General features: G+C 37.2%; 1 protein-coding gene across 1 annotated transcript; it reads left to right on the forward strand.

Annotated features, from left to right (window-relative positions):
• Nucleotides 1-1,522: 1,522 nt before the first annotated feature.
• kif15 (kinesin family member 15) lies at nt 1,523-15,950 on the forward strand. The gene is made up of 35 exons (XM_037747309.1): nt 1,523-1,649; nt 2,016-2,046; nt 4,009-4,195; nt 4,368-4,444; nt 4,574-4,611; nt 4,710-4,807; nt 4,902-5,081; nt 5,775-5,984; nt 6,082-6,207; nt 6,741-6,863; nt 6,984-7,131; nt 7,348-7,427; nt 7,533-7,742; nt 8,652-8,829; nt 8,925-9,066; nt 9,591-9,732; nt 10,069-10,236; nt 10,323-10,451; nt 10,583-10,688; nt 10,829-10,994; nt 11,081-11,231; nt 11,324-11,409; nt 11,529-11,607; nt 11,708-11,794; nt 11,883-11,987; nt 12,156-12,278; nt 12,414-12,560; nt 12,672-12,764; nt 12,854-13,018; nt 13,876-13,979; nt 14,089-14,155; nt 14,243-14,280; nt 14,399-14,531; nt 15,480-15,611; nt 15,713-15,950. The coding sequence occupies exons 1-35, from the start codon at nt 1,631-1,633 to the stop codon at nt 15,785-15,787; spliced, it is 4,143 nt and encodes a 1,380-aa protein (XP_037603237.1). The 5' UTR covers nt 1,523-1,630; the 3' UTR covers nt 15,788-15,950.
• The last annotated feature ends 595 nt before the right edge of the window (nt 15,951-16,545 follow it).

The following is a 16,545-nucleotide window of genomic DNA, read 5'->3' on the forward strand; positions in this document are numbered from 1 at the left end:
ACGTTAAAGAGCGGATATGAGGCAATCAAAGAGTCAAAGATAATACACATGGCAAGATAACTGTTACGAAGACAACTTAAAAAAAACTCAGCTACAGGCACGAAAATCAAATTGTTTACCGATTTATTATTATTATTATTATTATTATTATTATTATTATTATTATTATTATTATTTTTATTATTATTATTTTTAATTTACTTATTTTTTTTGTGTTTTCGGTCCTTTCCTTTTTCCTTTTTTTTCTTTCTTTTGTATATGTTTCGTTTATGTTTCTATCGGATTTAATTTATTTGTATATATATGAATGTAATTGTTTATGAAATTAGTTCTGCTTATTTAATGGTGCAGTAATATTGTTATAGGGATGGGAGGGGGAGATATAATTTGTTTATACAATTATTTCTGTGATTTATTGGATTTTGTATAGAATACCAATAAAAAGACTTTGAACTAAACTATTAGTAAACAAGTAAGTTTTTGTTTACCGATATTTTCTTCAACCATGGCTTTTAAGCATTCAAGGATGATTTATGTTATGACAATCAGACATTTTCACTCCGCTTATGTGTGGACAAGAGGAAACGGTGGAGCATGTCATATTGCATTGTGAGAGATATGAGGAAGAAAGAAGACATTTGAGTCAAGGCCTCAAAGAGATTAAAGTACACTTTGATTTAAAAGATATTCTACAAAAGAACTCACTAAACTAGTGTTATAGAACATTATTTCAGTATCTTAGACAAATTAATATGATTGGAGAAACATGAGGTTGTTTGTTTTATTTTTATTTTTATTTTTTTATTATTTTTATTATTTTTATTTTTAATTTACTTATCTTTTTGTGTTTTTGGTCCTTTCCTTTTTCCTTTTTTTCTTTTGTATATGTTTCGTTTATGTTTCTATCGGATTTAATTCATTTATATGTATAAATGTAATTGTTTATTAAATGAATTCTGCTTATTTAATGGTGCAGTAATATTGTTATTGGGATGGGGGGAGGGGGAGGATATCATTTGTTTATACAATTATTTCTGTGATTTATTGGATTTTGTGCAGTATACCAATAAAAATAACTAAATTGTTTACCGATATTTTCTTCAATCTTGGCTTTTAAGCATTCAAGGATGCATTGTGAGATATATGAGGAAGAAAGAAGGCATTTGAGTCAAGGCCTCAAAATGATTAAAGTACACTTTGATTTAAAAGATATTCTACAAAAGAACTCACTAAACTAGTGTTATAGAACATTATTTCAGTATCTTAGACAAATTAATATGATTGGAGAAATATGAGGTTGTTTGTTTTCTTTTTCTTTTTAATTTTATTTTCATAAATATACATATTTTTTTAATGGGATTAAATTAGATTTTTTGGGGGGGATATAGTAATTATTATCCAGAATGATCCACACTCCATACCAGTAGGTGGCGGTAATGCACCAAATCGTTGTTTGCCAACCGCTAATAAACCTCAAAGAAGAAGAACCGGAAGAGCCGGAAGAAGAAGTAGTAGAAGAAGAAGTGGAGGCAAACTGCCGCCAATTTTGAAGGATGTAAACATCGTCCTCCTCTTTAATGAAGAGAGTTCATCTTTCCACATAATAAGGGCGAACATTTCTTTGTCAACAATGAATACCAGTGGAAAAGGTAACGTTTGTTCTTTCTAGCAAACAAATATGTGAACTTGTTGACACGTTAAAATCCACACATAGGTTAACTATAGCACGCTAACGTCAGTTAGTCTGAGTCTGCTAACACGACTGTTTAGCAGCGAGCTTACTGACCTCACTAGTGACACTAACGTTGGTGCATAAAACACCATTTATATACAGCTTTAGGAAGTTAAACTATTTATATACAGCTTTAGGAAGTCAAACTATTTATATACAGCTTTAGGAAGTTAAACTATTTATATACAGCTTTAGGAAGTCAAACTATTTATATACAGCTTTAGGAAGTCAAACTATCATCTAACAAAGGTTAACAATCTAATAATTGTGTTTCACGTTACAGGATCTGGAGATTCATCCCAACTTGCTGCCAGGTAACTAATGAACCTTTCATCCACAGAAAACACCAAATCTGACTAACTGCTCACGTTAACTTGTTACTTTGGATGTATGTATAACGTTAATAGGGTACAGATTACGAGTTAAACTGTTAATAAGTAATGTAACTATTTTAATTACTTCATCAAAGTAATGTCATTTTTTTTTTACATTTGATTACTTTTTTTTTTAACAATGTCTTTATTGTTTTTTTTGTTATACAACCATCAACATTATTATGCAATATATTCAATACAGGATTTACTTTAACAAACATAACATCCCCCACACACCTACCCGTTTTCTCTTAACTTTTCCCTTTCTTACAGGGCCAAAATCAATATACAGCTTCACAGTATCAATCATATATCAATCATACAATTAAACAGTTTAATGGCACCTCTAACAAAATGAAGATACACATAAACAGAAAATAAATATATAGAAAATAAATAATAAATAAAATAAAAAGATTTAAAAAAAACGAGAATCCATTCCCTTCTGAGGGTCTACCACTATCTTTTGATTACTTTTTGATTATTTTTCTAAAATATGTTTGGGTAATAAAGCTGAAAAGTCATAATCAATCAATCAATCAATCAATCAATCAATCAATCAATCAATCAATCAATCAATCAATCAACCAACATTTATTTATATAGCCCTTTACAATAACCAAAAGGTACCCAAAGTGCTTTACATTAACATCAAGAAATAACAGGAATAAAAACACAACATATCATAAAATCATAAAAAGCACGGAAAAAATGTCACAGCGCTACTAGGTATTAAAAGCCAATCTAAATAAAAAAAGGCTTGAGCTTAGACATAAAAACATAAAACATAAACCAGGCAGTGTAAACATCACAACAGTACTCAACACTTATAACTGTCAAACTTTTGTCAAAAGTTCTTAAAAATAACCTGAATTAAGATTGGATTAATGTTATATTCTACATATAGCCTTAGCATTTTGTTGAAAGAATATATTCGGATTTAACCCCTCTCACCAACATTTTGATTAGTAACTGTAATTTAATTACATACTTTTTCTCAGTAACTATAACTGATTGTAATTACATTTATTTTGTAATTGAACTACGTAAGTCTGTTACATGTAGCTAATCACTCCCCAACACTGCTTACAGATACTAAAGTATTAGTCATTTGCCTATACCCCTCAGTATACGGTCCTCCTGGATCAGGGCTAATACCATACATGTACAGTAAGTTGTGTGGTTACTTTTTTGAAAGGTGATTTTGAATTTAGGTTTACTGATCTGACTGAGGAGCACATCTACAATAGAATAAACATTTTCATGTCCTCCAAACTTAATGGGTAGCTGTAGTAACAAACACTTACCTGCTTTTCATGGTGACATTTAGTTTTCAGTATCATCAGCTCAATTTGTATGTTTTACATATATCACTTCCTCCAGGAAATACACAACAACGTGGTTACTGATGGATTTATTTGTCTTAATTTCACCTCAGTCAACATCACCTTCACCAAATCCACTGTTGAACTGTTCAAAATACATGACAATGTACAAAATAACCACACATTCGCATCACACACAAACTGTAGACACGTAACTGTAAATATGTACGATGAAATGTAAAACACAAATAAACATACCTCGCTGGCTGCACACAACCGAGAGGTAATGAGTTCACTTGAACACCATCAAATATTCAAAATACAACAATATCACCTTAAATTTAGTATAAAAACTTTTGCCGCTTCACATGTCTTCTTGTAGGAAATTGCCACAACTAAATGTGTCCCTGCACAGCATAAGATGTAAACATAGTTCCCATGTAGTGTTTTAAAACAAACAAATCAATATTCATGAAAATAAATTGTATAAATATAACATGTAAACAAACATATAAAATAATAGTTATGGCAGTTAAAACAAGTGTTAATGGTTTTATTTTTATTTCTGGTCCTGCAGCAGTGATGGTGATTCCATCAAAGTTTTTGTGCGAGTACGACCTCTGACCCAGTGTACTGGGCTGACCACAGATGGAGATCAGAAGCTGTGTCTCACAGTCACCTCACCCAACACCATCCGTCTGCTATCAAAACCAGAACCACGAACCTTTACTTATGATCATGTTGCTGACATGGACATAGCTCAGGTTTGGAGCATACAGTTATTGTATTATTAACATACCACCGCTGGCATGGGTAAAACTACCTTGAGTGACTAATAATAACTTGATTTGTCAGCGTGGGATGTAGCATCATGTGTGAACTCATAGAGTTGGTCCTGGTCGGTGTGTGCGTGATCTTTATGTCATTCTTCAACAGGATGCTGTATTCTCCAGTGTGGGCAAGAATATTGTTGAGTCCTGCATGAATGGATACAATGGTACTATATTTGCCTAGTAAGTGGTCTTTATGTTGTTTAAGAACAGCTTGAAATTAAAACTATTTAATGGCACAATCACTCTGCGTTGTACTTCATGTGCAGCACCCATTCATTTCCTTATCTGATTCCTCTCTTGCTTCTGCAGCGGACAAACAGGCTCAGGGAAAACATTCACCATGCTTGGTAAGGATTCAATATATTATTTACATTGTGTACTACAAATTATTTAAGGTCCAGCAAAAGAACAATCGTTGTGACACTTTTTTTCTCTCCCGCTCTAGGACCATCTGAGTTGGATAACTTCACAGATGAATTGAGGGGGGTTATTCCTCGAAGTTTTGAGTACCTTTTTTTCCTCATCAACAGAGAAGTGGAAAGGGTGAGCTGTAACATTTCATCACCATGAAGGCGATGCAAACCAATTTTTTGTTTTCTAATGAAGTTGGTGCTTTGTTTGTTCTTTTTCCTAAAAGTCTGGCCAGTCCAAGAGTTTCCTTTGTAAATGTTCATTCATTGAGATCTACAATGAACAAATTTACGACCTTCTGGACACCGCCTCAGCCAGCCTTTTCCTCCGGGAGAACATCAAGAAAGGTCTGTTTGTTGAGGGAGCTGTGGAGAAGTTTGTCAACTCAGCCGCTGAAGCATACCAGGTATAAATTCCTTGCTTGTTGTGACGGTTACTGTACTGCAGTGATTCTCAACCTTTTTCTTGTCAAGGGACCACTAAACTGATACACATTAAGTAGCGAACCCCCATTTGATAAGATTTTGTTTCAGGGACCTCCATCTGAAAAGATTTTGGTTGTTAGATTAGTTGTCACTACAGTTCAGGAGATGACCGTTGTTAACCGTGGATGAAGTGAAACCTATGATCAGAATAGTCACTCTTAACGTCACTATCTAAGATGTGCCAATAGTTTGCACCTAAAGCGAGATACTGTGTGCGGACCTTCTTCTACGTTTTTCATTGTAGTCTTCTACTGGTCCACCACCTGCCTACTACAGTTTGGGATGTGCGCGACCACCTTTTTGGGGACCCCCTGGAACTTCCTCAAGGACCCCTGGGGGTTCCCAGACCCCTTGTTGAGAACCACTGCTGTACTGTATAATATATGATAACATTCGTGTCCGACTAGTTAGAGAGGATGAAAGCCCCATATTACTATATGCCTTGTAACCAGTTCCATCATCATAATGTAAAACATATTTTGTGCAATACAAAGTGTGTTCTTCATTGAGCAGTGTCAAGTTACTACACAGATTTGAGCTCGCATGAAATTGATAAATAATGAAATGCAAGTGTACTGTGAAAGTGTACAGAATTTGTGTTTGAAACCACTTAGGTGCTGTCTATGGGCTGGCGTAATCGACGAGTGGCCTCCACCTCCATGAACCGAGAGTCTTCCAGATCTCACGCGGTGTTCACCATGACTCTGGAGTCCAAAGAGTCTGTCAATGAAGTGGTGAACATCCGAATGTCTCAGTTGAATCTAGTAGATCTGGCAGGGTCTGAGCGGCAGAAAGACACACACACAGAAGGCTCCAGGCTCAAGGTGAGGCTTCGTCCATAAATTCAGTCTCATGCTGAGGTACTACATGTAGGATTTTTGCTGTTGCTAACAGCGGTTGTCTGCGTTGCTTCTCTTTCAGGAGGCCAGCAGTATCAATCGCTCCCTCATGTGTCTTGGTCAGGTGATCATGGCGCTGGTTGATGTGTCCAATGGGAAGAACCGCCACATCTGCTACAGAGAATCTAAACTCACCTTTTTGCTCAGGGTGAGTGATCGTGGGCGTGGTTTTGGTAAAGAATATGTTATGTTGCTGTGTATCATTGTGGAGTCAACTTCCCTGGAATTAAGGCATTGTATGCAGAGTATGTTCAGTGGCATGAGTCAAATGCAATTACTACGTAAAATACACATTTTTGTTCTTTTTTTTTTGCATTTAAAGAGATTGTATAGTTACAGAGCATACAACAAAATATAATTAAAATACAAATAAGATAAAATTAAATAATAATCAACAAAACAGAGGAGAACAAAATAATATAAATAAATAAAAATACATAAAATTAATATTTTCATGCTTCTATTATGTTTACTGAAATCACTATTGGAACGAGATTGTGTAATAAATACTGGTGGTGATGTGAATTGTTTCAAATTAAAACAAGGAAGTGTATATATATATATATATTCTTTATGCTTTGGAAGAATATAACTCTTTTTAATACTCCATTTAAAGATGTGATGGCACTTTATAATTTGAATAGATTTTATGCACTGCAACAATTCTTATTGTTATTTCAGGACTCTCTTGGAGGAAATGCAAAGACTTACATCATAGCCAATGTACATCCTGGTTCAAAGTGTTTTGGAGAAACGCTGTCCACCTTGCAGTTTGCTCAGAGAGCAAAGTTGATCAAGAATAAGGTATTTGTCATTTAACATATCTCTATATTGTGTTAAAACAGAGTAGACTCGATCAAGTTCAGGTGATTTCAAAGAGCACTTTGTAATCTCATCCCTGTGCAATTATTCTGTTTTATCCAGGCTGTTATCAATGAAGACACACAAGGAAATGTGAGGCAGTTACAAGCTGAGGTGAAGAAGCTAAAGGAGCAGCTTGCACAGGCTCTAACTTCTCAACCAGGGGAGTATGGAAGAGATGTAGCGCCAGGAGGACCTGAACTCCCCACAGGTAACAATACAAGGACCAAACATATGTTAACCATAACACCCTCAAAATAACATCCTCTTTAAACCATTTTCACACATTCAAAATTAAATACACTAATGTATTAAATACAGTAATTTGGGCTACTGTGTGACATGCAAAGTTACATGTTTTTAAACAAATATTTTCTGGTATGTTGCAAAAGTATAAATCCGTTTTTCTCATCTGGTCCTTCCATAGATATTCAACATGATGTCTCATATAAAGCAAAGTTTATGGCTGCTGTTCGTCTGTGGAGGAAGCGAGAAGATGAGAAGAGGGTATGGGAAAAATGTTTGCATTGTCATTTAGTTTTGGACATTGTGTTGCTGTGAGGAAATGCTGTTGGTGCAGGGAATCTTACAGTAATGTTTGACTACACTCAGATACTGCACTCTAAAGTGGCTCAGCTTGAACAGGCCTGGACCCAGAAAGAAAAGTTCATCCATTCGAGCCGGATGATTGTCAGGTTTCGAGAGGACCACATCAGTCGCCTTGAGAGAAAACTGAAGGCAGGACAAGGCTTACTGTCAGACAAGGAGTCTCAGGCTCTGATTGACCAGCTGAAAGAAGAGATAAAGATCTTGAGAGATCAGGTACTAAATCTAATGCCATCTGAACACTACCTTACCCACTGCTGATGACTGTTTATATGTGTAAAATGTGTGGATGTTACTATAATATGTGGATACCAATGGGCAACTGCAGTCAGAAAAAGTGAAGCCAATGCTGAAGTGCCTTAAACTTGCATTCTTTCTAACAGCCATCAGGGGGCGACTCCTCTGGTTGCTAAAAGAAGTCTGATTGTATAGAAGTCTGTGAGAAAATAACCCTACTTCTCACTTGATTTATTACCTCAGTAAACATTGTAAACATGAGTTTATGGTCTCAATCGCTAGTTTCAAGTCTTCTTTAATACAGCATGATGTTCATTTAGTAAATTATGGTCCCATTTAGAGTCAGATAGACCATAAAGCAGGGGATGCTTTAGGGCGTGTTGCCATGGCGTTGAAGTCTGGGAGTTGTCCGTGTTTTTGTTTTACAACTTTAACCCTTTCAGTATGTTTTCAGTTCATGAAAGTTAATTGTGACATTTTGGTTGCCTAAAAATATCTTATTCAGCGTTCAGATGGACTTGGCTCCACCCTTTCGTGTCACTTCTGGTTGCAAATAACCAAGCTGGCGACGGCCAAAATGCCGAACCCAAGGCCTCAAAACTGCAGTCCACAAAGCAATGAGTGGTGTCACAGTTACTACGTCCATTTATAAACACGACTAGTGTTGAGGACCTATAAAAAGAAAAGAAAAAATTATATTGACATTATTTATTTACTCTAAAATCCAAGATATATTTCTTCATATTTGCTTACTCTAAAAGCCACTAGAGGTACTTTAGATCCTCTATATGAGTTTTTTTTTTTTTTTTTTTTTAAATAATGGCCATAAATACCCCAAATATATCTGTTCAACATAATTTTCCCATGTACACAACTCTGTCCTTTTAGGTTGAACATCACCCCAGGATGACTCGATATGCAGCGGAGAACTTCAGCATCAGAGAAGAGAACCGTCACCTTCGTTCTCTTGAATCAGTGGTGAACGCTGAAGAAGCTGCGGTCCAAGTTACTGCTGAGCTGGAAGAGGCTTTCCAGAGGGCTCTGGAGACAGAAAGACTCTCAGAGGGTAAGATAATTATCAGCTTCATCAGAGAGAATGTCAAGTAAATGTATTGTATCCTGTATCTGTATACAGATCAACAAACTCCTGTTGCTCCACAGCTCCAGCAGCCTCGTCAACCGCTGCGGCTGTAGAAACTGTCTCAGCAGCTACAATTGAGAAGCTGAAGGCTCAGCTGCTTCAGAAACAGTCCGACCTCACAGGCGCCCTTCATGCCTTTGAGGAGTACAAAGAAGTCACCAAGTAAGGAGGGTATTTAATGAAGAAAACCACTCTTTAACCAAATTCACATGGGCGTTATCCAGAAAAGCTTAGCAGGTGTAGAGCAAGCAAAACGCAAAAGAAAAATATGCCAATATCTTTTGGCATCATGCAGCAACCGTAAATAGTAGAGCAGCTTTGTGAGCACACAGTGTACATGGCTCTTCTCAGGGACACATTTCTTTGTCAATAACTGCTGAGTTTATACAGTTTTAGAAAAAGAAAAGCATCCTAGTTTCCTGAATTCCATTTGGGCTGGCTAGTTTCAAAAAACGATCTTACTATGCTTCATATATTTGATGGTGTGACAATCCTCTCCTACTTGTTAAATCCACTATTTGTACATATTGAAATATTATTGCCCAACCCTGATTTCTAGCTTCAGGAACAAGCTGTTTTTACCTTGACCGCTTACTTTCATTGTAGAGCTGCAACGATTAATCGATTAGTTGTCAACTATTAAATTACTCACCAATGTGGTTTTGAGATGGTGCTTTGTGTTCTAGGAAACAGATGTCTCAGCTGGAGTCTGAGAAAAGATACCTTGACAAGTCCAACAAGCATTTGGAAAACATTTTGGAAGCCACAAACGCTTACAAAAATAAGGAGGTCTCTGAGCTGAACAGAATTCATGTTGAAACTATAAAGGTGAGTGGATGTTTGTATTCAGATCACTGTGAGGCTTATTACCCTTGCCAAGGAGGTTATGTGTTTGTTTTTGTTTTGTTTTTATGAAATTTGGTGAAAGGGTTTAGCATGGGCCAAGGAAGAACCCATAAAATTAAAGGGCTGATCCGAATCACAGGGCGGATACACAAATTATTTTTCTCTTTCGTTAACATTACAGATAGGGTATTACCTTGGCGGAGGTCTGCGCTCTCAGATTGCCTTTCTAGTTCAATATATTTTCATTGTCTTGCAGATTCTCTAACAAGCATTGTGGGAATTCATTATCTTTTATCCTTCAAATGTCTATTATACCAGATTCTCACAACGCCCACCCAAGCATACAACTTGCGCACCCGTCTCGTGCCTTTCTCGAGCCCAGACCACCTGAATGGGAAAGGCGATAACTCGGATGACATTTGGACCGAGCAGCCTCCTTCAGACATGACTGAGATGGCCTTGACTGAGGAACTCCGTCACGCGCAGGTACAACAATGTGGATTATCCTGCAAATGTCCGTACAAAAAACACAAATTGTCATTTGTCTCATACTTTTTCTAATTTCTCACCAGGAGCAAGCTAGCCGCGTCCAGACGCAGTTTAATGAGGAGGAGCTAAAGAACAGCAGGCTGCTGCAGCAAATTGCAAAACTTGAGGAGCAGATCGCTGTGATGTCACAAGAGTCTGAACGCAAAGACGAGGTAGAATTTCCTCATGTTCCTCATTTGCTGTTTTGTCTTATCAAACTTTTATGTTATGTAAAGAATATTTTTATTTGATGTGTTGGATAATGTCCTTTACTCAACTATTCTGTTCTTCACACCTGATACAGCTACTTTCTTCTGAGCAAGCTAAGAGGAACGAATATCAGGTCAGCCTACAAGAAACAGTCAGTGAGCTGCAACAGAGCCTTCAGTCAGAACAGCAAGCCGCAGAGGGTAAGGATCTGATACTCCTCCTGTGTTGCTGTACTCTAATCTGCCTGGACTTTGGCTGTTGTGGAACTTGGAAGTTTCTGTCAGATGGAGGTAGGGACAAGTGTGCCAAGGTGACGACTCTTTCTTTTCCCTCCTTTCAGTGCTGAAGAGTGAGATCCGTGATCTACGCCTGGTGCTGCAGTCGTCCGATACGGAGCTGGCCGCTGTGAGGAATGAGCTAAGAGTGGACCAGAGCGAGCAGCAGAGAGAGATGAGCCAGCTCTCCAACAGTCTGATCAGCACACAGCTCCAACTTGACAAAGTCCAGTAAGCTTGAGTTTAATACCTCTGCACTGTGACTCTTCTTGATTTTGTGTGTTTATGTGCCCACAACTCCCATATGTTTATTCCAGGCTGGAGTGGGAGCAGCTTCTGGAGCAGCATCGGACACTGCAGGATTCATGTGACCAGCTCCAAGCTGAGGCGAAGTTTGAGGCTGATCAGGCACGACAGCAGCTGAAGGACAGGCAGCAGGAGATTGATGAACTGAAGGCACAGCTCACGGTTAGTAAACTCATAACCTCAACTTTGGCCATTTTGCATCCTGAAATTCAGGCTCTTAACTGTCTATTTTTCTATTATTTTTTCTGTTGTAGGAACTGAATAATTCTCTACAGACTGCGCAAGAGCACACAAGCACCCTGATCTCCCAGTTAAGAGAAAACAAAGACAGTACATCAAAGTGAGTTTGTCCAAAGCTTTCTCCTTTTTTTAAAACAATTTTTTTAGAATTGCTTACAACAGTTTTCAATATCTAAAATAACTCTTATTAACACGAGTGACCTTGGTGTGTGCCTTCAGAGAGCTCATTGAAGCAGTGGAGCAGAATACACAGCTAAGAAAACAAGTGTCAGACCTGACAGTACAAAATCAACAACAGGTCGGTCCTAAGAACAGCATGCATGTTTGAAAATTACATCTATTATAACAGTAATTACGGCTCAGTAGCTAAACCTGGTTGTCTGATTTCTGTTCTGAAGGCATCCAAAATGATCGATCTTGAGCAAAATCTAAACTCTGCCAACGAAACGATAAAAGGCTTGGAGCAGAAGGTTGACCAGGACAAAGTAAGTCTGAGTCAATAATTCTTATTCCTTCAAATGTAATTGCAGTGTTTATGCTTCCCTCCTGAAACCCACCTGTGTGTTTTGACAGGATGTTGTTTTAGATCTGATTAACCAAACCAGGGGCCTCCGCAGTGAGCTGAGCCTCACGAACCAGACCATCACCCAACTGTCTGGAGACATCAACGACATCACAGTACGTTACTCCTACCACCTATTTCACCCTTTATTTGTCTTAGTAACTTCATTGTTTGCTGTTGTTACCTATTCCTTTACTCTGCCACCACATGCTGTAGATATGTTTAATGTTTAAATTAGTCGGGGCATGTTTATAATAATAATAATAATGTCATTGCTCCTCCAGGCCAAGTACAATGCTGCCTGCCTTGAGAGGGAGGATATGCGGGAGCATAACTCTAAGATGGAGGCAGAAATCTGTGACCTGAAAGAAGCTTTAGAAAGGCGGTTAGCATCCAACACAATAGAGGTAAGTTTGATCATGGTAAACACCTCTGTTCATTGTAGATTTACTGCAGGGGATTAATGCTCTGACCAGGTTTGTGGATGGAGAACAGTTAAATACTGAAGCTACAATATATATAATGTGTGTTTCTGTCCTCAGGTGGAGGTGTTGCAAGACGAGGTTCTTTATGCGACTGAGGAGGTTGAGAGACTCACTAAGGTCTTAGATGAGCAGAACAGCCTCCTGCAAGCATCTCAAGATCAAACAGCCCAGAAGGACATCATCATACAGAATCTACAGCAGAAGGTGAAGTTTGTTTATCATCTCAACACAGAGCAAACTAGTAACCAGTAAGGTCAAACAAATCTAAAGAAACATTTTACTGAAATGACTATCAAAACTCTCCTTTTCTATCAGGCGCAACAGCAAGAAGCTGTTGAAAGAACTATCAGAAATGGAAGTTTCAAACCCTTTGCTGAGCTGACAGGCACACCTAAATCATTACCTCGGGTAAGAATTGTCTTTGGTTGGTTTATTTGCTCTGTAATTCTGCATTCACAAATGCAGCAATAAGCTAATCTCTTTTTCTGTCTCTCAAGACGCCCTGCACTCCAGGAAGTTTCAACAGGGACCTGACCCAGGTGCTAGAGAGCCAGGAGAGGGAGCTGGAGAATCGACGCTCCTCCATAATGACCCTGGAGACTCTTTTAACAGAGCTGAACGCTGAGAGGGCTGCCAAGAATGAGGAGATCCAGAGGCTAAAGGTATATCTTTGTGCAAAAGTTGAATCAATCAATAGCTGTTCGTCACTGAACTAAAATATTTGTCCAGCATGGTTTTAACAGACTCTTGTAGTTTAGTGTCTTTTGTTAATATTAATTGCATTTTTGTAGGGCTGCACGATTATGACCGAAGTGGTTGATCAATATTGAGATCTCTGATTATTTATCACGATTATTCATTGATTTTAGGGAACAAATATTTGTATTTGCATTTAAATCAACAGAGCACTGCTTTCACTTCCATGTTGTGCTATATTCCTGCTGATGCATCAGAATAAGACTGGTACTTATTCACATTGCATCTCCTGTAAGCAAAATTAAATTGTACCAAAACTTTTTACTTTTAATTAACAAATCTTTGCAAAATAAGACTTTAAAATAAGGTTCTTCTTCACCTGAATTCAGTGCATTTTTGTTTTGCCTGTCTGCTCTATGCTGTATAACAAGAGTACACATACATGTATACATTATATTACTCTGCTTCTCTGGACTGCAGCTGCAACATTCAGGAAAGTTTTTCACAGGCTGCCGCTGTCAGGTGCAAGTGACAGCCCCCAAAAGTGAAGCCAAAACATATCGATCGCCCCCCCTGGCGGCTGGTTGTTAGTTTAGGAAGCGCTTGATTTGATATGCAGCGGTGTTCTCTGAGTGGAGCGCGTATTATAAACGTCAATATCGCAGTCGATCATGTTAATTTTTTTGTGGGGAGCCAAAAATCGTGGTCACGATTAATATTCAATTAATTGTGCAGCCCTATATTTTTGAATAAATGCAATGACATACATTAAATGGCCTTAAGAAGTCCATCAATATTGATATTGTGATTTCACTGTCCTCAGATGCAGCTGACGGAGAAAGAGATGGTCCGAATTGAGATCCAGGCTTTACTTGACCAGTTTTACAACAAGCAGAGCCAGCTGACGCAGAATGGAAATAATAATGGGTTGAGTTTATTCATCCAGTCATTCAACCATCCACTGCCCTAAAATACATTACATCATCCATTGTTGATGGCTTAAGTAAGATTAATGATTTCATCTCGTAATTTTCAGTGAGGAGTTGAATGACGCCGTCAAGCAAACCATACTTAAAGAGCTGCAGGAGGAGAGAGCAGAGAAGGTTGGTATTTGTTTAGCTGCTGGTTTTATTTTTTTCACTGCATTAAATAATCAATTTATAATGTGATCCTCTCTCATTCTTTAACAGAGCAAAATAATGCAGAAGCTGTCCGATACTAATAAAAGGTAAGGACCTTTGGTTCAGTTACGTAAATTAATCAACCTTATGTTATTGCATGTTATCCTGATTCTTTATTAATGCTTGATGTTTGACAAACTGTGTTTTTTTTGTGCTGTGGATTAGACTGCAGGCGCAGGAGTTGATGTTGGCCCAGTCTCAAACCTGCATTCAGGAGCTGACCAGTGAGCTGAGGAACCGCTGCCTAGAGTTGAGAGATCTGAGCGAGAGGATGCAGGATGAGGAGAAACTACACCAGGTCAGAGAAGATGAGAAAATCTTTTACTAAAAAAATCTTTTTGGGATGATGTATCTTTCAAGTATGATGAAATGGATACCTGGCAACAGAGTCAACGGCTGAAATTTGGTACATATTCACAGTCCCAGGACAAAACTAATGAGTTCCTGGTTGAGGTTCATTAATGATCTTTTACTCTGGAAGATAGCCTGATTATAAGCACAACACTAAATAGTCTGCCCTCTTTGATGGGCTGACAATGTGGACAGTTACAGATTGCACCATACAGCCTTTCTGACAACGACATTTCTGGTTAAGTTGGCGGACTGTGTATAGTTATTCTCTGGCATGTTTTAATTTGAGAAGTGTGAGGTATTCATTTGAGGTTACCTGCATGACGATATGGAGGATGGAACCTGCCAAACTGAAAAATAAATAAATAAATGACTGGATGAATAAATAAATGTAGCAAAAATAATATTAAAAATATATGTAGCCATTATTAATTGATGAAATGTGACATAAATTGATATTTCTTTTTAAATTTGCTTCTTTATTTATTTACCGTTGTATTAATTCCCTTATTTATTCACTTCTGTTTAAATTTCCCTTTTATTTATTTATGTATTTATTCATTTTAAAATGTATTTATTTTTGCTTTATCCGCAAAACAGTTCAGCTTCACATGGTTGATTAATTGATGATAATTGATGGCTAAATTTATTTTTAATATTATTTTTGCTAAATTGAATTACATATTTATTAATATTTACTAATTTATCTATCGAGTGATTTGTTTATTTTTTTTAGATTTTGGAAGGTTCCGTCCTCCATATGAGGGCTGTCTAATAACTGCAAGCTGCAACTTATGTTTTGATTTATCAATTAAATGTTTAGTGTATAAAATATAAGAAAATGGTGAAAATGCCTGCTATAGTTTCCTTAAACTTTATCAAAATTGATTTACAGGAGAACGAGGTTCTCCGTAAGCAGAATGTTCAGCTGTCGGAGGAGAATGGAAAACTTGTGGGGCATAGGAACCACAAACAGAGGATTGAATATCTGGTGAAGCTGAAAAAGGACAACACCAAACTTCAAGAGGTAGCTAACATTTCTTCTGTCATCAGAGGATGTTTCTCTTTGGTCATGTAAATACTGTAAACACATCACGTCAATCAACTTTTCTTTCTTTTGTTTAAAAGGAAAATGAAAAGCTCAGAACAGAGATGATCTTAATGCGGGACAGCGGTGGATGCCCGCCACTGGAGATGATGTAGATCCCGGATTTTTTATTTTTTTTATATTATTGTTTGCGTGTAGGTGAATTTGCATCTTTCCCAGTGAAGAAGGGATTTTACATTATCTTTATCTTTTGTTTTACTGTATTGACTTGGTCATCTCTTTTAATGGTTTCAAGTACAAAGGCATTGTGATTCATGATTTTTGTTCTTTTATTCATTCAGGGAATGAGCAGTAATGATTTTGCTCATGATGTGTTCATGTTATTACACCTCTTACCATACCATACTGTACCTTTACATTGATCTGCTATTACAGCAGCATGGACAGACAAGCTGTGACAAATAGGGATGCACCGATCCACCTTTTTCAGTCCTGATACCGATAGCGATACCTGGGTTTTGGGTATCGAACGATACCGAGTGCTGATCCGATACCGATGTTTTATGAATAACCTGTATACCTTACTGTGTGGAAGTGACTGGGATCATTCTTTTATGTGTAAAGCAACATCAGGCTTGACTGAAACATTGCTTTCCTAATTTTGTAAAACAAAATGTAACAAATAAATAGATAAACATATATGTATTTAATTGTTATTTATTATTAAAATAATAAATTTAACACCAACAACTTTGCAAAAAAATCTTTAAATTTAACAGGAATTACAATTCAGGTGTAAAACTTTTAAAAACAAAACTTAAAAAGGAATTTAAATTTCAGTACATGATATATAGCATATACATTGAATTGAATAGATCAGCCCCAATGTCACCGATATCTGATCAAGCTATTT

This window comes from Sebastes umbrosus, chromosome 16 (genome assembly GCF_015220745.1).
Source record: "Sebastes umbrosus isolate fSebUmb1 chromosome 16, fSebUmb1.pri, whole genome shotgun sequence".
Lineage (NCBI taxonomy): Eukaryota > Metazoa > Chordata > Actinopteri > Perciformes > Sebastidae > Sebastes > Sebastes umbrosus.

What these genes read in the sequence shown, in the direction of transcription:
- kif15 (XM_037747309.1), top strand. An exon ending in AACTGAAGGCACAGCTCACG is followed by an intron (nt 11,232 to 11,323) that starts GTTAGTAAACTC and finishes TTTCTGTTGTAG; the next exon opens with GAACTGAATAATTCTCTACA. An exon ending in AGAAGGTTGACCAGGACAAA is followed by an intron (nt 11,795 to 11,882) that starts GTAAGTCTGAGT and finishes GTGTTTTGACAG; the next exon opens with GATGTTGTTTTAGATCTGAT.